The 22,264-nt window shown below is 39.7% G+C and overlaps 1 protein-coding gene and 1 pseudogene across 2 annotated transcripts in view; one reads left to right on the forward strand and one right to left on the reverse strand.

The window, feature by feature from the left end:
* The window catches only part of KIAA0319L (KIAA0319 like), a 95,483-nt gene that overhangs the window by 39,765 nt on the left and 33,454 nt on the right, over positions 1-22,264 (reverse strand). The window contains exons 3-4 of one of the 2 annotated variants that reach the window (XM_069479751.1): positions 16,014-16,543; positions 14,801-14,875 (exon numbers count right to left, since the gene is read on the reverse strand). In XM_069479751.1, coding sequence (XP_069335852.1) covers positions 14,801-14,875; positions 16,014-16,543 — 605 coding nt within the window. The remainder of the gene's footprint in view (positions 1-14,800; positions 14,876-16,013; positions 16,544-22,264) is intronic. The other variant, XM_069479752.1, reaches the window with a different exon arrangement.
* Positions 19,607-20,813, forward strand: LOC138389075 (zinc finger protein 485 pseudogene; annotated as a pseudogene).

The following is a 22,264-nucleotide window of genomic DNA, read 5'->3' on the forward strand; positions in this document are numbered from 1 at the left end:
CTACAAATCTTTGTATGGACATGTCCTTTCATTTCTTAGGTAAATAATTACAAGTAGGATGCCTGGTCATATGGAAGGTGTGTACCTTTAACTTTTTTTAAAAAACTGCCAGTGTTCTAAAGTTGTTGTGACATGACACAGTACCACCACCATTATGAGTATTCCAGTTATCCTACAACCTTGCCAATTTTTAGTGTGGAAGTCTTTTTACTTTTAGCTATTCGAGAGGTATGTAGTGGCAGCTCATTGTGGTTTTAATTTGCATTTTCCTAGTAATTAATGATGTTGAACATCTTTTCATGTATTTATTAAATATCTGTATAACTTCTTTGGTGAACTATCTGTTCAAATATCTACTCATTTTTTTAAAAAATGGGTTACTGGTTTTCTAATTGAGTTACAAGAGCTCTTTATATATTCTATAAACAAGTCTGCTGTCAGACATATGATTGTTTTCCCAGTCTGTAGCTTGCTTTTTCATTTTCTTAGTGTTAGCTTTTGATTAGCAAAAACTTAGAATTTTGATGAGCTCTAATTTATCATTCTTTTCTTTTATAGCTCATGTTTTTAGTGACATATCTAAGAAATCACTGCCAAACCAAGATTACAAAAATTTTCTTCTACAAGTTTTGTATTTTTAGCTCTTAAATTTAGGTCTATGATCCATTTTCAGCTAACTTTTCTGCATTGTGAGAAATAAGGGTCAAGGTTCATGGTATCACATATCACTATTCAATTGTTCTAGCACCATGTGTTAAAAAGATATCCCTTCCCCAATGAATTGCCTTGGCACATCAATTGACCATGTAAATGTGGGTCTATTTCTGGACTCTATTATGTTCCATTAATGTAGTCTACTTTTACACCAATACTACTGCCTTGATTACTGTGGCTTTATAATAAGTCTGAAAGTTATTATTAGATAGTTTAAGTCCTCCAACATTGCTATTTTTTTTTTCAAAACTGTTTTGATCACTCTAGGTCCCAATCCATAAACATGGTTGTATTAGTTTCCTAGAGCCACCATCACAAATTATCATAAACTTCGTGGCTTAAAACAACAGAAATTTATTCTGTCACAGTTCTGGACACCAGAAGTCTGAAATTAAGTTGGCAGGGCCTCACTCCCTCTGAAGGCCCTAGGGGAGAATACTTCTTTGCTGCTTCCAGCTCCTAGAGGCTCTTAGCTTTCCTTGGCTAATGGCAACATGACTCTAATCCATGCCTCCATCTTCACATGGCCTTCTTTCCTGTGTCTCTGTGGATTCAAATTTCCCTTTCCTTTCTCTCGTAAAGATACCAGTCATTAGATTTAGGGCCCACCCTAAAGACAAGAATATAAGATGATTCCATCTGGAGATCCTTAACTAATTACATCTGCAAAGATCCTATTCCCAAATAAGGTCACATGCTGAGGTTCCAGCTGGACATGAATGGTGGCATGCGGCAGTGGGATTTGGACACTAGTTACTAGTTACTACAATATATTATAATATTGTAGTAGCTCACTGCAGCCTCAAACTCCTAGGCTCAAGCGATTCTCCTGCCTCAGCCTCCCGAGTAGCTGGGACTACAGGCCCGCACCATGATGCCCAGCTAATTTTTCTACTTTTAGTAGAGACAGGGTCTCAGTCTTGCTCACGCTGGTCTCCTGAGCTCAAGCAATCCTCCTGCCTCAGTCTCCCAGAGTATCCTAGAAAGGATTACAGGCGTGAGCCACCGTGCTAGTCTGAATATAGTTTATTTTAATTTCTTAAGCATATTTTAAGCAGCTGCTTTGAAGTCTTTGCTAAATCTAACAGCTGGGCCAACTCAGAAATATTTCTATTAACTACTTTTTTTTCCTGAGCATGGGTCATACCTTCCTGATTCTTTCCTTATCAGTTTCAATATCTGGTTGAAAACTGAACATCTTAGATAATATATTGTAGTAACTCTAGATTCTGTTTTATTTTTCTGATGGGCTGTTGATTATTTTTAGTAACTTCCCTGTTCTTAAACTGCAGAATCTGACTCCCCCATAATATGTTGCCACTGATATCTCTGCTCAGTTTTTTTTATTCTTGTTTTTATTTTAGGTTGGCTTCCTAGGGATCACTCCTGTGCCTGCATAGTTTAGTTGTCAGCCAATGATTTGGGCAAAGCATGCTCATAGGCCTCGAGCCCATTATGCTTTGCGCTCTGCCACCCAATCTGTGTATTGCTTAAGGAATGCATTCAAAGTTGCAGCCAGTTCTCAAGTCTCCCTTAATTTTTACTTTTTATCAGGCTCCCTTGGGTCCCTCCTGCACGTGTAGGTAGTTTCCCAGTCAGCCAGGGATATGTAGAGTTTATTTTAGTCCTTCTACGGCTCTCTTATTTTCAGGATCTTCCCATTAAGTTCCTGGCAGGTCCACCACTCACTTCAACAAGCACTGCAATCTTGGGCTAGTAAAGCTGTGGATTCTCTGCATTCATTCCTAACAAAGTTTGCCACTTTTAGTTGGCAAAGGCATGAGTTTTCACCCTCTGCCTCAGTCTACCCCCTTTGGCAGAAAAGTTGCTAGTTTTCACGTTCCCCCACATGCTGGCAAAACTGCAATTCTTGTCACCAGAGCTGAGGTAATGGATATAGGGACAGATGGGAGACGTCTCAAGAAGAAGACCACAGATTTCCCCTGCACTTACTCAAAGCATTACCAGCTTTTTAAAAATAAATTCTTCTCAATTTTTTTTCTGCCTCAATTATATATCTAGTGCCCTGAATATTTGGTTTTGACAATTTTGACCCAGTTTTATACTTGTTTACAAGAAAATTACCAATACTTATTGCTGCCATAATGGAAGTCCTCTGTTTCTATTTTCTCATTTTTAATACTGTTTCCATTTGTTTTTTGAAATGCCTTATCTGTTCACTCATTAAAATCAGTTTCCTTTAATTCTAAGAATATACATATAATAGCTACTTTGAAGTCTTTGATTACCAACTCAAACATCTGAGTAAACTTGGAGTCAGTTTCTATTGACTACCTTTTCCCCCTGGGTATGGGTCACTCTTTCCTGATCCTCTGCATGTCTAGTAATTTTTGGCTGAATAATAGACAATCTATCTCATACAGGTAGTGACTCTGGATTCTACTGTGTTTTCCTTGGAATTATTGGGTTTTTTTCCCTAGTAGGCAAATAACTCACCAGGACATAAACTGTAGACTTTGCCCCCTCACCCCCCACAACGTTCAATAACCGATATCTCTGTGTAATTCTTACAGCTGCTTTTTTAGCTCAATCCCCTGCAGGTCAGCCAGTGTAACTGATGATTGGCCAAGATTTTGGCCAGAGATGATATTCAGAGTTGGGGCTTGTTCTTACTGTGCTTTCTGTGCTTCTGGGGATTCCTCCCTAATTTTTTAGCCTTAGATTTTGTCCTATGATGCCTCAAGTCCACAAGACTTCAGATATCTGCCACCTGTTTTCCCATGGTGGGGCAATGCACTCAGTTTTTAAAAAGCAACAAACTAACAGAGCTCACCTTGTATAGGTCCTGTCTTTGCAAGACAGATCTGCCTCTCTGATCTCTGCCTGCTTTTTCACCAAGCCTCCTGGAGTCTCCCCATGCAGGCATAGTTTAGAGGTTCAGCCAGGGATTTCAGCAGAATTTTAGCCCTCCTGCTAAATTTTCAGATATTTTTCTATCATGAACTCTGTTCTTTGTCACCATAAGAAAGTAAGGCTGGGGTTTTCCACTGCCATTTTCCTTTGCTGTTGGAGTTGTTGAATACCCTCAGGCAAAAATTTTTAAAAGCTGCAAATTCACAATTCTTATCACTTCTAGTTGCTATTTTTTTTTCAAAAGTAATCTCTCCTCTAGCTTCTGTCTGTTTTTGGATCCTTTCCAGTTTTTTAAATATATATATTTTTTTTTACAGAGTTTATAAAAATTATCTGTGGGAAGGTTCAGGAGACCACTTTACTCTGCCATCATTGCTGGAAATTCCCCCTCTGGGATGAATTCTAAAATATTAAGAATCTAATATTTGTGAAGCTGAAATAGATGTGCAGTTTGAGAGAAAGAGTCTGAGATGACATCCATGTTTCTAGTCTGAGTGAGGGACTGACTATAGTAGTGTCAAAAACTAAGACTACAGAAGAGCAATGTTAAGGAAATTATAGGCAAGTTATGTTTTAGACATACTGAATCTAAAGTACCTCTGGGAAATTCAAGTAGAGACTACGACTTGGAATCAAGCCTCAAAGACAGTAGCTGAAGCCATGGAGTGGATGAACTACAACAAGAAGAGGAAGTAAGTAAAGGATAGAGGTTCAATAATAGAACACCTGGGAATCCAAGGCTTAAGATGTGAGCAGATGAAATGAACAACAAAACTGACCAACAAGGAATGGTCAGAAAGAAGGAAAAGAATCTGGAAAGTAAACAAGTAAAAAGGGAAAACTGCAACCAGTATGAAGTAATGCAAAAAGGTCCAATCAAATAAAGACTGAAAAGAATACACTGCAACTGGCAACTGTGAAGTTACTGGCAATCCAGCAAGAGTAGATTCAGTAGAAACCAAATTCCACAGGGCTGAGGATTAAATACAAGTAAATAAACAAGAGAAAGCAAGTACAGACCACCCTTGATATTTCTAGATGAAAGGGAAGGGAGAGCAATGGAATAGCAACTAAAGATGCAAAAACATAAGATCAAGGATATACCTGGAAGTACTGAGTTTGAACAATAAGCATTATGTTCTCAGACTAAAAATACAATGATAGGGTTTAGAGTATTGTGGAAACATTTAGGAGAGCACCTGGGCCCAATTTGGGAAGTGAGTATCAGAGAAGGCTTCCTAGAAGAAGTAAAGCCTGGGACGAGTCTGGAAGAATAAGTAGTATAAGTAGTGGTTAAGCAAGTGAATGCCAAAAGGTAAAAAAAAAAAAAAAAAAAAAAAAGACAAAAAACATGGTGAATTTCTGCTTCTAGTCAAGATGGAGTAACAGGCAGAAGATTTATCCTCCCACCTGAAACAATTTAAAAAACCAGACAAAATACACAGAATGATGGCATTCAAGACAACAAAAAACAGCAGTTGTAAGAGATGAAAAACAAGTAAGGTGATCCCTATGATTGTCCCAACTTGCCATCTAGGGACTGTTTCTGGGCTGTAGCCTAGGAAGGGGAAACACAGGCACAGGCCAGCAGTCTTTCAGAATTGAAGAGATATAGTTGGGAGTCTGGGAGAGAAGAGAGCTACATGGAGACAGAACTCTGGAGATCTGAAGAAGGTCCTCTCAAGTATTCGACTAAGTACTGATCATCTCCTGTATGTGAAGACACTACCCAAGGCCAGGGAAAGAACTACCCAAAAGGATTATAGGGAATGGTATCCAAGTTCACATGGCCTAAGAATAGTGTCTATTCCAAAAGCCAGGATGGAAAACTTCGCACTTCACAAGCCATCAGTTAGAGTACTAATAAAACTCTTCCCTCAGTAGGGTGGAAAAATTAACCTTAGATTAAATACAGCTCTGGACTCACATGACAAAGCTTAGAATAAAGACTCAAAACTATCAGACTATTTTCAAATAATTTAACCACATCCCAGAACAAAGTACAAGAATACCCATAGTGATACAAAAAATATCCAGCACCTCACTAGGTAAAATTTACAATGTCTGGCAACCAATCCAAAATAACCAGACATGTAAAGAAGCAGGCAAATAAATCTGTAATGAGGAAAAATATCAATCAATTAAAACTGATTCAGAAATAACAGAGATGACAGACTGGTAGACAAGGATAAAATAATTATTATGATTGCATTCCATATGTTCAAGAAGTTACGGGAAAGACGGAACATATTAAGTAGAGACATAAAAGACATTAAAAAAATCCAAATCAAACTTCTGAAGACAAATATGTATGAGACATAGGAGATGAAATATACACTGTAGAGATTTAATGGCAGATTAGACAATGCAGAATAAAAGATTAGTAAACTTGAGGAATTTCAGTAGAAACTATTCAAAATGAAACACTTGCCTAAGCACTACTTATACTATTTATCTTTAAGTAGTGGGGAAAAAGACTGAAAATAAATGAAGAGAGCATCAGCAAACCATGAAGCAAATTCAAGTGGCTAAATATGCTTGTAACTTCAGTTCTTAGAGGGAGGGGGATGGAAAAATATTTGAAAAAATAATGATCAATAATTTTCCAAGTTTGATGAAAACTATAAACCCACATTCTATTCCAGATTAGAGAAGTTCAAAAAACCGTAAGCACATAAACGCAAAACTACACCAAGGAACAACTTAATTAAATTGTTTAAAACAGTGATAAAGAGGAAATCTTATAAGCAGTCAGAGAAAAAAATATATCACAAATAGAGGAACAAAGATAAAAATTACAGATTTCTCCACTGAAATATAATAATACAAGCTAGAAGACATAGGTACAATATCTTTAAAGTACTGAAAGCAAAAAGGAAATCTACCAGCTTAGATTTATTTAAACGGTGAAAATATTTTTCAAAAATGAAAGTGAAATATCACTAAAGATAGTTTTGATAAGCTAAAGATGTATACTATCAACTCTATAGCAACCACTAAAACTACACAACAAAGAATTATAACTATGTATTAAATTTTTTTATCACTGCTATTAGTGACTTAAACAATACAAATTTATTATCTTACACTTCTGTAGAATAGGAATCCAACACAGATCTCACTGGGTTAAAATCAAGGGTTTGGCAGGGCTGTGTTCCTTTCTGGAGGCTTTAGGGGAGGAATCCATTTCCCTGTCTTTTCCAGCTTCTAGAGGCCACCCACCTTCTATGGCTCATGGTCTCCCTTCCCCCATCTGCAAAGCAAGCAACGTTATATCTCTGAGTCTTTCTTCCATTGTTACATCTTCCACTTTTAAGGACCTTTGTGTTTACATTGGGCCTACCTGGAGAATACAGGGTAACAGAAGATAAAATCTTCCTATTTTAAGGTCAGCTGATTAGCAAACTTTATTCCCTCTGCAGCCATAATTCCTCCTTGCCAAGTAACGTAACATAATTAACAGGTTCCTGGGATTAGGACGTTTACATCCTTAGAGACCATTATTCTGGCTACTACAACTAATAAGCCAAGAAAGGGGTAAAACAGAATTAAAAAAATTAATTCAAAAGAAGGCATAAAACAGAAAATAATGGACAAAGAACACATGGAACAAATAGAAAACAAATACTAAGTTGGTAGATTTAAATCGAATCACATCAATAATCACATTAAATGTAAATGGCCTAACTCCAATTAATCAGCAAAGATTGTCAGACTGGATAAAAAGCAACCCATCTATATGCAGTCTGTAAGAAATTCACTTTAAATATAAAAACACAAATAAGTTAAAAGTAAATAATGGGAAAGATATATCATGCTAACCCTAATAAAAATAAAGCTTAAGTGGCTATGTTAATATCAGACAAAACAGACTTCAGAGCAAAGACAATTACCAATGATAAAGAGGATTATACCATAATGATAAATGGGTCAATTCATCAAGAAGAATAACAAGGCCAGGCACGGTAGTTTATGCCTATAATCCCAGTACTTTGGGAGGCTGACATGGGAGGATTGCTTGAGGCCAGGAGTCTGAAATCAGCCTGGGCAACACAGTGAGACACTGTCTACAAAAAAAATAAGAAAAATTAACTGGGCATGGTGGTGTATACCTGTAGTTCTTGCTGCTCAGGAGGCTGAGGTATGAGGATCACTTAAGCCCAGGAGTTCCAGGCTGCAGTGAGCTATGATCATGCCACTGTACTCCAGCCTGGGTGACAGAGCAAGACCCTATTTCTAAAAAAAAAAAAAAAGGAAGAAAGACAGACAGAAAAAAGAAATTTTGAAGTAGTACTGAAATTTTTAGGGGATGATATAGAGTTGGGTGGAATTTCCTTGGGCAATTTTTTTCTGGCACTTGACAGAAATCATAAAAACTAACCCAATTCTGAACAACCGTATGTCATATAATCATGCCCCAGGTGGATGCACCTGTTTCTTCTTCAAGGAAACCTTATTTAGAATGATGAAAGGTTTCAATTCACATTTTCTTTCTCCATCTCTCCATCTCTTCTATTCTTCCTTCTCCCTTCCTCCTTGCCACTCTGAGGCTACCCTCTCCAAATCAAGCAGGCCAATGCCGTATTTCGAGAAAACAAAACAAAACCTTCCAACATTACCTATTCCATTCTGAGTAGGAGCCTGCAGGGTGCACACGTGATGTTCACACGTGTCAGGTCATATCCTCACAGTGCAGGTAAGGGCCCTCCTTAGTAAGACATATGCTATCCTAGTGTCTACTCAATATAAAGAACAATTCACAAAAACTCAGCTTCCAACACACTTTGATTTGAGACACAGTGGTACCGAAATAAAACAAAACCCACCACTGTCACTAATAAAAATCCTATCAGAAGAAAGACAATGTCCTCTTGCAGTAGCAAAGCCAGAGGGGTTTATGGACATATCCCATCTCAATTCTCAGCAACCAAAGCCAAGACTGAAGAACGTGGCAGGGTTTATCTCTGCAGTAAATATTTACAAAGTCATTTCTTCTGAGAGTCTCCTTAGAGTAACTAAGACCACCCATGAAAGAGGAAAGGGAGAAAGATGACAGCCTGTGGGGCTACAGACAGCTAGTTTTGGGATATGGCTCAAATTCTGCCAGTTGGCAAGGATTTGTTAAGGACTCACACCAAAATCCCCGTCATCTCTTGCTTCATAAGTGCTATAGACTGAATGTTTGTGTCCTCCCAAAATTCATATGTTGAAATCCTAACCTCCAAGGTGATGGTATTAGGAGGTAGGGCCTTTGGAAGGTGATTGTGATCATGAAGGTGGAGTCCTCTTGAATGGGATTAGTGCCCTTATAAAAGAGGCCCAAGAGAGCTTGTCTGCCTCTCTACCACATGAGAACATAGCTAGAACGCGCTTCTATGACGAACAGCTCTTCACCAGACATTAAATCTGCCAGCACCTTCATCTGGGATTTCCTAGCCTCCAGAACTGTGAGAAATACCATTCTGTTGTTTATAAACCACCCAGTTTATAGTATTTTTTATATCAGCCCAAATGGACTAAGACAATAAATTAGCTTACAAAGTAGCCAACAAACACAATTTAAAACCCATTGCACATAGTAAAAACCAGATAAGTAGATTAAAGAACCAGAACTTTTAGGAGATTAAAGGAGAAAATGAGTAGTTATAATGGAAAAAAATAAGGAAAAGGTGTTGTGTTTCAACAACGAATACTTCAGGAGAGGAATACTGCAATTACAGGGATTGCTGTCATGTCCATATGCAACGAGGAAAGCAGGCTGCTCAGTTCTTCTCTTGATGCGATAAACCACCGGTGTAAGAGGAAGGTTGGTGGGAACGCCAACCTTCTCAATGAGGGATGAGAAACTCACGTAGATTACTGAAACCAGACAGAGGTCTAGAAGGGAGGGAGCCTGGCACTAAAACATTTTTGGTAAAGGCTTTTAGCCTGTCGGTCAGATAACTGAGAATGAGAATCTGGGGAAAACTAGACCCTAAGGCAGCGGTCCCCAACCTTTTTGGCACCAGGAACCAGTTTCACGGAAAACGATTATTCCACGAATGGGGGGACAGGCAGAAGGGTGAGGTGAGCAATGGGGACAATGGGGAGCACACCCCACAGCTCATCTCCTGCTGCGCCACCCCCCCACCCCGCCCCCCCCAACACTTTCTAAGTTTCATTGAAGACTAACAGGCTGCAGCCAGGGCTTGAGGACAGCAGCCCTAAGGGATCCCAAATTTGTCAGGAAGTAAGAACCAGAAGCATAAATGAACCCTGGACAAAAATGTTACAAGCCTAAAGGATGTAAAGGAAACATTTAAAACCAAAAACCAAAAACAAGCAAGCAAGCAAAAAAACCTGAAAAACAAATCAACAAAACAAAAACATGGGCCGGGCGCGGTGGCTCACGCCTGTAATCCTAGCACTCTGGGAGGCCGAGGTGGGTGGATCGTTTGAGCTCAGGAGTTCGAGACCAGCCTGAGCAAGAGCGAGACCCCATCTCTACTAAAAACAGAAAGAAATTATATGGACAGCTAAAAATATATATAGAAAAAATTAGCCGGGCATGGTGGTGCATGCCTGTAGTCCCAGCTACTTGGGAGGCTGAGGCAGGAGGATCGCTTGAGCCCAGGAGTTTGAGGTTGCTGTGAGCTAGGCTGACGCCACGGCACTCACTCTAGCCCGGGCAACAGAGTGAGACTCTGTCTCAAAAAAAAAAAAAAAAAGAAAGAAAGAAACAAAAACATGAAGGGAAATAGCACTGCTTAGGTTTCTGTGGTTGGTTATGTAAGGTTATTCTCTGTCGCTGCCCACACCCCACGCCTCTATCTTCAGGCCTTGCATGGAGCCAGCACAAGAGTTCCCAGTGAAAGGAGGCAGCAGAGGGATGTCCAGGTGCTCACGGCTCATTTATCCTCAGTCATTTGTTCCACGGAAAGCCACTGGTTTGCTAGGGGTTGAAATGCTGTGATTATTGACTGGGAACAGGCAGATGATGATGGTAGAGAGAGGAATACCTCAGTCTTCCTAAAGCCAGGACTTACACATGGGGATACCTAAGTGGACCTTTGTTTCCTGGGCTCAAAAAAAGCACTTCTTCCTCTCTCACAAAGCAGAATTGGCAACAATTAATTGCCAGTGGCTGAACTGCTGGTACTATACATATTCCTCCTGCCAACAATTCAGAGGTTAATGGTGCAGAAAGGGTGCAGTACTTAAACCAAGCAGGACAAGCTTCTCCCTCTTTAAGTTGAGAAAAGGGAATAAATTGATGACATTCCTTTCCTCTTTGGAAATTGCAAAAGGTCCACAATACCTGCTTTTGGATATAACATATGAATGTTTCCAAAAGAATGAAAAATGCATACTGACAACCCATTGCCTTTGCAGCTCTACAGGCATTTCAGGCAAGACAAGTGCAATTTATGATACAATTTCTCCCCACTTGGGATGCAGAGTTGCTTGACCTACCTTAGTGAAAACAGTACAAACTAGAAACTAGTGCTGCTAGCCAGTCATCCCTAATTAGAAGATCTGCAGTGCATACAGTTCTCTTCCTTTCCCTAGTGCATTAAGCAGAAGTTTGAACTCCAAGTTCTCTCCCAAAAGAAATGCCTACCAGTTAACTGTTCTGAAGGCACAAGGCAATCTTACCACCCTTCCAGAGATATCCATGGCCTTGAGGGTAAGAATCAAGCTCCTAAGCATGGCATATAAGGTCAAATATAACTTGTCTGGATCTGAAGGCTTCACTTTGCCCCATTTTTTAGCAATGCTTGTGGTTCGCAATATGCAATGCCAAACTGTGTACATGCTTCCGTGCAACACTACCTGCAGCAAAAGCCCATTCCCGCTCCTGGGTTCATAGTTCAAGTTCAATATTCCTCCTCTCAGGTCTACCCATTCCATGTTCGACCACAAAGCTCTTGAAATCCTGTTCACTAAAAGCAATTTATTGCCACTGCCCACTGCTGGTAAACAAGAAGAAAGTGAACTCTCCAGCCAACACATCCTCAGGATCTTCCTGCCAGCATATACCTGAATTCTGTAAGGCCCAAGTTTGAGTTTTCAACTTCTTCCAGGAGACTGTCTGGTCTATATTCACCATATTTCTAAGTTTATTGATCCATTTCTAGTTTCACTAGCCATAATTATCCTGTAGTGTGCTGGAGCTATTTTCTTTGCTCCCCCTTCCCCATCCCCTTTGCAAACCATTACTCTTCTAGCTCCTTGTAAAAACCTCTTCTCCTTTGCTACCTTGGTGCACTACACTTGAGCTCTCACCATAGCTGTCATCTCCCAACTCACTCGTCACTCCCCCTACTTTACTGGTAGCATTGATGTCTGGCTTTCAAAATTCCTTCTCACTCCAAGTCCTGCCTGAAGAATAAGAGGGTTAAGAGAACAGACTCTAGATAGAATCGGACTGCCTGGGTTCAAGTCTTGGTTCTACCATATATTAGCTGTGTTGCTTTAGTCATTTTCCTTAACCTTCCTTTTCCTAAGTTTCCTCATTTATGAAATAGGGATAGTAATAGTACTTCATAGGATTTGTTGTATATATTACAAGTTAATACATGTAAATGGCTCAGAATGGCACCTGGCACATAGTAAGTGCTCAGTAAACATCAGCTAGTGTTACTATCATCATCATCACCACCACCATCATCAAAGACTATCTCAGTGTTCACATGGATAACTCATTTAACATATTCTCTGAGCTCCCTGTAGCCAATAAACTTCTCTACTCTACCCCAGCAACCCTCATCCATAGCCACACCCTAGATCCTGTTATCACCAGAACAACTCCACCTTCAAAATCTTAAATTCACATATCCCATACTCTGACCGCCACCTCCTGTCCTTTCAGGACTCTTGTTCACCTGTCCCTTCTACATCTGCTTCCCATCATGGAAACCTCTAAATGCCAAACTTCTCGTTTTTGTTTTTGTTTTTGAGACAGGGTCTCATTCTGTTGCCCTAGGCTAGAGTTCAGTGGCATCATCATAGCTCACTGCAACCTCAAACTCCTGGGCTCAAGAGATCCTCCTGCCTCAGCTTCCCGAGTAGCTAAGACTACAGGCACATACCACCATGCCCAGCTAATTTTTCTATTTTGGGTGGAGACGGGGTCTCACTCTTGCCTAGGCTGGTCTTGAACTCCTGAGCTCAAGTGATCCTCCCACCTTGGCCTCCCAGAGTGCTAGGATCACAGGTATGAGCCACAGCACCTGGCCCCAAACTTCTCTGTCTTACCTCTGTCATCCCCCTCCTATCCTTTACCTCTTTTCATATCTTCTTACACTCTCTCTTTTATCTACTCTCTTAACAACAACCTCCATTTCCACACTCCAGTTTTCTTCTATACAAACTACCTAGCAAAGTTTCTTTCTTGGATGAATCAAACTATCAGCCTTTTCTTGACAGGGTTGCTGAGAGCTACTGAGAAGAATCACACAGCTGTAAAGATCAGTAACCACTGCTACAAATACACAGTCTCCATCTTCAAGGCTGCCCAGCAATCCTCCTATTTCCTTACCTAGTTTGCCATCTCCTGTCCTTCACAATGGCTATTTCAGACCTTTACCACTCTCCCTAAACCTCTGATTCTCCTGCCTATTACCCACCTATCCCCACCCCACCTACCTCTGCTTCCACTCTCCATAAACGATCTATCACATTGCAGAAAAAACAGGAACAAGATTAGAAATAACATAATTTCCTTCTACCCAACCTATAAGCCCACCTTGACTGCATCCCATCCAACCCTTTCTCCCTATCACAATGGAGGAGGTATCCTGCATAAGGCTAAGCTTGTGCTCTGTGCTCTGTATTCTAACCTCCCCATCCATGAGGCAGTGGGTGGTCTCAAAGTGTGGCCCCTGGGCCAGCAGCATTGGCACTCTCTCCAGGAATCTGTTGGAAATGCAAATTATCAGGCCCTACTCGAGATCTACCAAGTCAGAAACCCTAGAGTTAGGGCCCAGCAATCTGTTTTTAACAAGGTCTCCAAGGGAGTCTGATGCCTGTTAAAGTCTGAGAACAACAGCTCTAAGCAATTATTTGTTGTTTATCTCCTCCTTTCCTGTGTCTGTAACCTTCTTCTTTGGTGCCATGTTTCTGAAGAGTCTCAGGACACATACAGTTGACCCTTGAACACGCGGGTCCACTCATATGCAAATTTTCTTCCACCTCTGCCACCCCTGAGACAGCAAGACCAACCCTTTCTCTTCTTCCTCCTCAGCCTACTCAACGTGAAGACGATGAGGATGGAGACCTTGATGATGATCCACTTCCACTTAGTGAATAGTAAATATATTTTCTCTTCTTTAGGATTTTCTTAATGACATTTTGTTTTCTCTAGCTTACCTTATTGTAAGAATACAGCATATACTACATATAACATACAAAATACGTATTGACTGTTTATGTTATCAGTAAAGCTTCTAGTCAACAGTCAGCTATTAGTAGCTAAACTCTGGGGAGAGTCAAAAGTCGTAAGTGGATTTTTAACTGTGCAGTGGAGGGGTCAACTGTGCATTCTTGCCCTTTTCTAGTCTATTCACCACACAGCAATTTATCTGATTATGTCATTCCCTGCTTAAAACTCTTCAATGATTTCCCACTGATCTTAAGATAAAGGCCAATATCTTAAGAAGGCCTCAAGGCTCTGCACACCTCTCCAGCCCCTTCCTCCACCACTAGCTGTCTTTCTCTGTTTGCCCAGCAAGACCAGTCTGTCTCAATTTCTTGATCTTGCTATGCTCTAGGGCACCCAGCACCCTTCGAAATTATTTCTTCTGCCCAAAATATTCTTTCCCCGTTTTTTTTTCCTAACTCCTACTTCAAAAATCAGCTTAAACTTTCTTTCCTAGGGTAACCTAACCTGACACCTTAGTCTCTGTTAGCTCTCACAGCACTCTGTACTTATCCTCTCATAACCCACACCGAGCTTATAATTATTTAATTATTAGAAATGTAATTTCTGTTTTCCTTGCCAGAGTATAAGCATTGTTAGGGCAGAAATCATGTTTCTATTATTTACTATAATATTCCCAGTGTCCGGCTTAGTATAATACTTTGCACATAGTAAACACACAATAAATACTTGCTGACTGAGCCTTTGCATACACTGTAGCTCTGCTCAGAATGCTTTTTTACTATCTTTAACCACCCTAGTGAAATTCTCCATATCCTTCAAGAAATGTCAAACATCTCTGTCCAGTCTTACCTGCGCATACACACCACCTGCCTGCTCAAGCGAATCACTTCCTCTTTGTGGTCCTACTGTATTGTGTACATAAACCTGTTAATGCAATAATTATACACTATTATAAATACCTAGCTTACTGTCTCAGTCTCCACTAGACTGTAAACTCCCTGAGGGGATGGACCATGTCTTGTTCACCTTTGTATCTCTATAGCGCTTAGGAAAGTACCTAACATTGATAGTATGTTTCCATAAGTATTTATGGGCATATTAAACCTAAAACTGTTCTCTAATATTAAGCTGAAAAGTTTTTTCCTTAATATTAAATATGGGTTCCAATTCTAGCTATGCTAATCATTAGCTGCATGATCACTGGCAAGTTGTTTAACCTCTTTGGGCCTCAGTTTTCTCACCATGAAAACAGGGCTAATATTACCTACTTGGAAATATTACTATGAAAATTAAACAAAATGACATAGTACAACAATTAGTACACACAGTGCCTGGCATGTAGTAGCCCACTCTGGTTTCAACCCGATAGAGACAACTAGAACAAAACAAATACAAAAAAAGTCACAGCAATCAAGGGAGACTGAGCATAGAGTGAGTCATTCCTTTTAATCATTTGCCCAGGAAGATCAACAATGAAGAAACATAATAAGCAGAATAAACTCTACTGGTGGTATCTCCCTTGGCAAACACAGCTTGGTGAGAATTCACTCCAGAGAACTCTTGGCTAATGGCCACATCCGGCTCCCCAGCCCAGCAGGTAAGATCTTAATCTGCAGTACCAGGCATAGTTAATTTAAACTGGAATAGAAACTACCTCATAAAGAACGTGTTTACAGGCGGGAGATGGAGGAGGAGAAGAACTTGACTGCAACCACATCAATCAACTGTTTTGCAATCTGGCAGAAAATGCTGCAGAACTGTTGGTGGAGACTAATACCCACACAACTGCACTTACCTGTAGCCAAGAACCAGCTTAGACTAGATAATGAGCAGCTTTCTGCTTCTACCAAAACAATGGTCAGATCTGCACGCAGTGAACATTTCTAAGGTCAAATGACCCTTTTGCATGTGGGCGGCACCAACTAAGATGACACTAAGCAGCTTTATGTTAATACATACACTCCTCAGCCTATGCACACTGCCCACAACCATCAGCTTCATTGCTCATGCATGCCAAATTTAAGAGCAGATTTAACAGTTTCCTTATTCATAACATGCTTACCTCTGCAGAGCCACTGGCAGTCAGATTAGATAGTTCCTTGGAGCCATTCACTTTAGAATGCTGTGTCATTACAGGTGTAACTATTTCTTCAGTGGGAATATCTCTCTTCTGAAGTTTCCTGATTAAGCTTTCCTGGTCACTGGAAGATACAGCAGGTCTGAACGGAGCTCTGGGTGGGCTCTGCCTCCTCCAAGATGCCCTTCTCCAACCTAGCCCCAGAAGATGTGGTATATCATCTTCAGGTGGAAAGCCCAAAATATCTGCAGTTTGGAACTTTTTAAAAAACACCAGCATGGAATTGGAAGAGTCTGTCCTAAAAGCTCGGCAGCTCTGGGGCCTGCTACAATCTGCTTGAATGCACATCCCTTCTAGCCACCAAAAGGCATGGCAAGCAGAGTCCTGGCAGCAGGCAGTCCAACATGACTGGAGGGAGGGGGTTCCTTCAAGAAGCCGGAGGTGAGTTTCTCCACCAGATCTCAGGCCAATTCCAAATTCTATCTTCCCCTGCTGGCACCTGCTCTCACTGGCATCTAAAAACAAAGAATGAAAACGTTTTCAGATGAAATAAAAACAGAAGACTACTGCTCCATAAACAGCCCTGAACACAAACATTTGAGACTATTCTGAAGACAAGTTTTTAAGAGGGTGAGAAAGCTATCCAGTGAGTTGAACAGAGGACGCAAAAGAGAGTGTTTTTAAGGGCTCAGGAAATTTTAGCTTGTAGAAGTACTGCTCCATATTCATCAATGGTTCCCCTTCTCAATGAGTTCCTGCCACACAGAACTTTTCCACAGAATTCCAATTTGTGAAACAGAAAACAACAACAATAAAAAAAAAAAAAAAGAAAAGGAGGTATTCTGGTGAAAGTGTACGAGGGAAGTGGGGGAGGACAGAGTCTCAACACTTGACTTCTCACTCACCTCCAAGGCATTTATTTCTCAGGGACAATGTGAGGACTACTGGACCAGAACAGGTAGTGGGATAAGCTAGTATATTTCCCCTATGGAACTGGCAGTAACACAGACTGAGTACTCTTGACCTCATGCAGATTACACGTACATCCTTTTTTTTTTTTTTTGGTAGAGACAGGGTCTCACTATATTGCCCAGGCTGGTCTTGAACTCCTGGCCTCAACAGATCCTCTTGCCTCAGCCTCCCAAAGTGCTGGGATTACAGGCGTGAGCCATCTCGCCTGGCCCATTTTTTTTTTTTTTTTTTTTTTTTTTTTTTTTTTTGAGACAGAGTCTCACTCTGTTGCCCAGGCTAGAGTGAGTGCCGTGGCGTTAGCCTAGCTCACAGCAACCTCAAACTCCTGAGCTCAAGCGATCCTCCTGTCTCAGCCTCCCGAGTAGCTGGGACTACAGGCATGCACCACCATGCCCGGCTAATTTTTTCTATATATATTTTTAGCTGTCCATATAATTTCTTTCTATTTTTAGTAGAGATGGGGTCTCGCTCTTGCTCAGGCTGGTCTCGAACTCCTGAGCTCAAACGATCCGCCCACCTCGGCCTCCCAGAGTGCTAGGATTACAGGCGTGAGCCACCGCGCCCGGCCGAGCCTGGCCCATTTTCTAAACAATCATTTGCAAAAGTCAGGATATCATGGTATATCATGGTATTGCATATCATGGTATCAGCCAGAGTAGTAGTTAAGATTACCAAAAAGTCTAATGATAAGTGGATTCTGCTAAAAGGAACTTCCTAATGACAAGCTATGTCATGACAAGACATAATGGAACAGAAGTACAACAGTTACCTACTGTGGGTAACCTAGATAACAAGGTCCAAAATTCTGGCTAACGTTGCTTATGGATAAACTTTGAGCTGTTGAATTAGCTCAGGCATGGCATTGATTTTCCTGAAATATTATAACACCTCTGTTTTCTTAGATGAAGCAAAGTCAAAACACATTCTAAATGAAAGTTGTTATACAAGTTCATTTTAAGGTCTTAGTTATATGGGTGTCGATAACCAGCTGTTGTCACATTTATATAAGAACAGAACCCAGGGTGAGGCAAGAGAGGTGCCTCAGGCACACAATTTAAAGAGGCACTCACTCTCAGGGTCATCTGAGTCCAGGGTTGGCTTATACAACCTTGGGAGTGAGTGCCTCTTTAAATTTTGTGCTTGGGTGCCTCTCTTTCCTCACCCTAGTGCTGGTCCTGGGGTCGTAATATAAAATACATATTAGAATTACATAGAGAAAACATGCAATAGAATCAAAGCATAGACGAAATGGGTAACCACATCTGCATGTACACATAACTGAAAAAGGTTCTGACTAACTAAAGCAACAACCTGAAAATCAGTCAAAGCCAACCTGACTCCCATGAAATATTTATTAAATGTCCAACAGACTAAATGTGGACACTAATAAACTGGGAGATATAAGGAAGAGAAAGGCAGTCAGAAGCACTCTGGAAGCCAGCATTGGCACCAACCTAACACCAGAGAAGGCAATTTGGAAGGCCAGAGAAAATAGAACTTCCTTAAGATGAAGAAATAGCAACTATGAAAAAAATGAAGCTACCAAGGACTTCAGAAATACCCCTCATTTTCTTATCCACCTTCCTACATAGTCACCAATAGTATTAATCTTGATAACAGCTGAATATACAGACTGTTGAAATCAAAAGTGTTAACATCAGTTAACTACTATCAGTTACCTTTATAACAACTTTCTATTATTCTTCTCATAACAATTCTCTCATATTTAACATAATTAAGAAGTCAACATAGATGAAAATAACTTGCACTTTTCTGTAAGCCACTATTTTATTTAATTTTTAAAAATGCACTGAGAGTTACACTTCTGCACTTGAAGGAGGAATTGCTATAGGACTGTCCTCCCACCATGAGCAACTAAAAAACTAGACAGAACATATAAAGCAACTGTTTTTAGACACTGGACAACAGGCAGTGCAGGACTGTGATCCCTGAGAGAAAGGAAACAAAGCAAGGCAGCCCTGTGATCCCCTGTCTTTCTGCCGGAGGCAAGCTCTGACTGTGGCGCTGGCCAAAAAGAGCCAAGCAGAACAGGGCAGTTGCTGAATTGAGGAGATAGAGTTCAGGGTGGCTGTGATAGCTAGAATTTTTGAACAAAGTACCAGAAAGAGCTACACAGAGAAAGAGCTCCAGATATCTGGATAGTGGTCATTTCAGTTTTGGTTGGATATGAATTTACAAAAGTATAGGTTGAAATCGCATGAGGGTAATTAGAAAATATTGTGAACTGAATGAAAATACATTATATAAACATTTGTGAGATGCTGTTAAAGCAATGTTTAGAGAGACACTTAAAATTTGAAATGCTTATTTCAAAAAAGAAGTCTAAAATCAATGACTTAGAGAGACACACAGGGAAAATGCCAGATGATGACATAGGCAGAGATTGGAGTGATACAGCTGCAAGGCAAGGAAAGCCAGGGCTTAATAGCAACCACCAGAAGCTAGGAAGAGGCAAGGAAGGGTTCTACCCAGAGTCTCAGAAGGAATAAACCCTTCTAACACCTTGATTTTGGATTTCTAGCCTACAGAACTATTAGCTTACATAGGGTTCTCTCCCTTGTCTGGGAGAACAGTTTAGGAGACACATGGTCCCAAAACTACCAAGATCCCAGATCTGGAGATTACTGACATTTGGGAATGTAGCTGTGGCCTTTACCCAGATTGAATGGAGACAACTAGATGCCACTCAGCAGATCCTGTACAGCAATGTGATGGTGGAAAACTAAGAGAATCTGGTGTCTGTGGGCTTCTCTCTTTCAAACCTTAAAGCAAAATGCTTCTGCAGGATCTGTTCTGGGAGAGTTTCCTGATGGAAAGAGGCCTGGATTGAGAGGGCAGAAGCCACACAGAGATGTAGCACTATAAATGCGACGAATGTGGGAAAGTTTTCAAATATGATTCTTCCTTTATTTGCCACCAGAGAAATCATACTGGTGAGAAAACCCACAAATGCAAAGAATGTGGGGTAGACTTTACGAGCAAGCTACCTCGTTATCAGCCCTTTTAAACCACCATAAAATTCACATAGGCAAGCAACTTTATAGATGTATTGAATGTGGGAAATTCTTCACAACATTTATTAATCTTCAGAGAATTTATTCTAGAGAGAAATCCCATAAATGCAATAAATGTGAAAAAGCTTTCAAAAAAACTATCCTTTCAAGTCATCTGAGAATTCACTATAGTCAGAAACCCTACCAATGTAATGACTGTGGGAAAGCCCTGGTTAAGAACGCAATCCTTACTCATCAGGAGAGAATACAGAGTGGAGAGAAGCTTTCTACATGTAAAGAACATGGGAAAGCTCTCAGAGATAATTCAACTACTGGAGCATCAGAAAACCATCCTGGTGCAACACCACATCAGTGTAGTAAATACAAAAAAGCTTTTAGGAAGAGCTCAACTCTTATTAGTCATCAAAGACTGCACACAGGAGAGAAACCCTACTACTGTAGTAAATGTGGAATAGCATATTCTTTCAGGTATAGCATATCCTTTGCTGGACATCAGAAAACTCATAGTGGAAATACACCCTATCAGGGTAATGACTATGGGAAAGCCTTTATGAAGAGCTCAACCCTTATTGGATATCAGGAAATTCACACTAGAAGAAAACTCAAATCACTGTAAGAAATCTGGGAAAGCCTTCAGGCACAACTCAGGCCTTGCTGAACATCAGAGAATCCATAATTTATGAATGTAATGAATGTGGGAAGGCTTTTCCCCAGAGTTCAGGCATTAAACAATATTAAGAAAATTCATAACAAAGAAAGAATCTTCAAATGTAGATAGTGTGGTAAATCATGCACAAGTAGTTTATTTGTTCTGATCATCAAAGAAAAGATATTCAATAAATTACACATTTATCAAAAATATTCTGTGCACCTCTATCCTAGAACATTCTCACTTGTGAGGATGTTCATTGTAGTATGGTTTGTACTACTGTAATATCTGAAGAACCTAAATGTCTGCCAATATGGAAATAGTTACTATATATAATATTATGTACCATTTGAAATGAACGAGGTAGAACTTTATATATAGCCAAAGAAATATCCCTCCTCTATGTTACCTTGTTAAGTTAAAATAGCAAGTTATAGAAAATCTATGCATTATGGTCTTATTTATATTTTTAACAATGAAGCTATTTTTGTATGTCCACATATATTTATTTGCATTCAAAGAGATTTGGAAAAATAAAAGACAAACTTTTACAGTTAAAAAAAAAAATCAATGATCTATGTTTCCATCATAAAAGCCTGAAAAAAAAAAAGAGTAAATTAAACCCCAAAATAAGTAGAGAAAGGAAATAATAAAGATAAGAGTAATCAAGGAACTGAAAAATAAGCAAAAAACAATAGAGAAAAATCAATGAAACCAAAATCTTGTTGTTCATAAGATCAAGTCAGAGCTGATAAAGTTTTAGTTGGACTGATCACAGAAAAAAAGAGAATAGTCACAAATTACTAGTATCAAGAATGAAAGAAGGGATATCACTACAGATTCAATAAGCCAGAGGCCACAAACTATGGCCCAGGGGCCAAGTGGGCTACTGCCTGGTTTTATAAATAAAGTTTTATTGGAATAGAGTCACACTTCTTTATTTAGGTATTGTCTATGGCTACATTGCTCTACCATGGCAGAGTGAAGTAGTTGTAACAGAGATCCTTAAGGCCTATAGAGCCTAAAATATTTACTATCTTTAAGAAAAAATTTGTCAACCTCTGGTTTAAGATAATATACCTTTGTTTGACTTACTATTTACTATTAAGTAGAGAGTAAATTTAGATGTTAACTTACAGAACACTGATAAGTTGCAAATGATTTTTGACATTTTTTGAGATATAAATTATTTCTGTCCAATATAAAAGATAACCTCCAAAGTTTTGCTTTTATTGTCCTATAAGTTATTAATGTTTTATATCTAACTTGCAAATTTATTTCATTCTTTTCCTGACTGACCACATAAATTTGTATTTTTTAAAAGCAGTTTTACTGTCTACTGATTTCCTGATTCATGAGTTAAATAAATCTCTGACATAAGCTCCATTTATATTTGTGAGAGTGATGTCTAACCTTTTGCAACGGATATACTCTGAAACACACAGAGGCTTACATTCACTTAGGCCACAAAACATAAGAGAATTACCAAATTTCAGGGAAAGAAGGAGATTTTAAAAATACATTTAGTTCAATTTCCATCTGGGGCTAAAATCCTCTCTAAAACAACTGCAAGTATTTTC

Source organism: Eulemur rufifrons, chromosome 8 (assembly GCF_041146395.1).
Source record: "Eulemur rufifrons isolate Redbay chromosome 8, OSU_ERuf_1, whole genome shotgun sequence".
Taxonomy (NCBI): domain Eukaryota; kingdom Metazoa; phylum Chordata; class Mammalia; order Primates; family Lemuridae; genus Eulemur; species Eulemur rufifrons.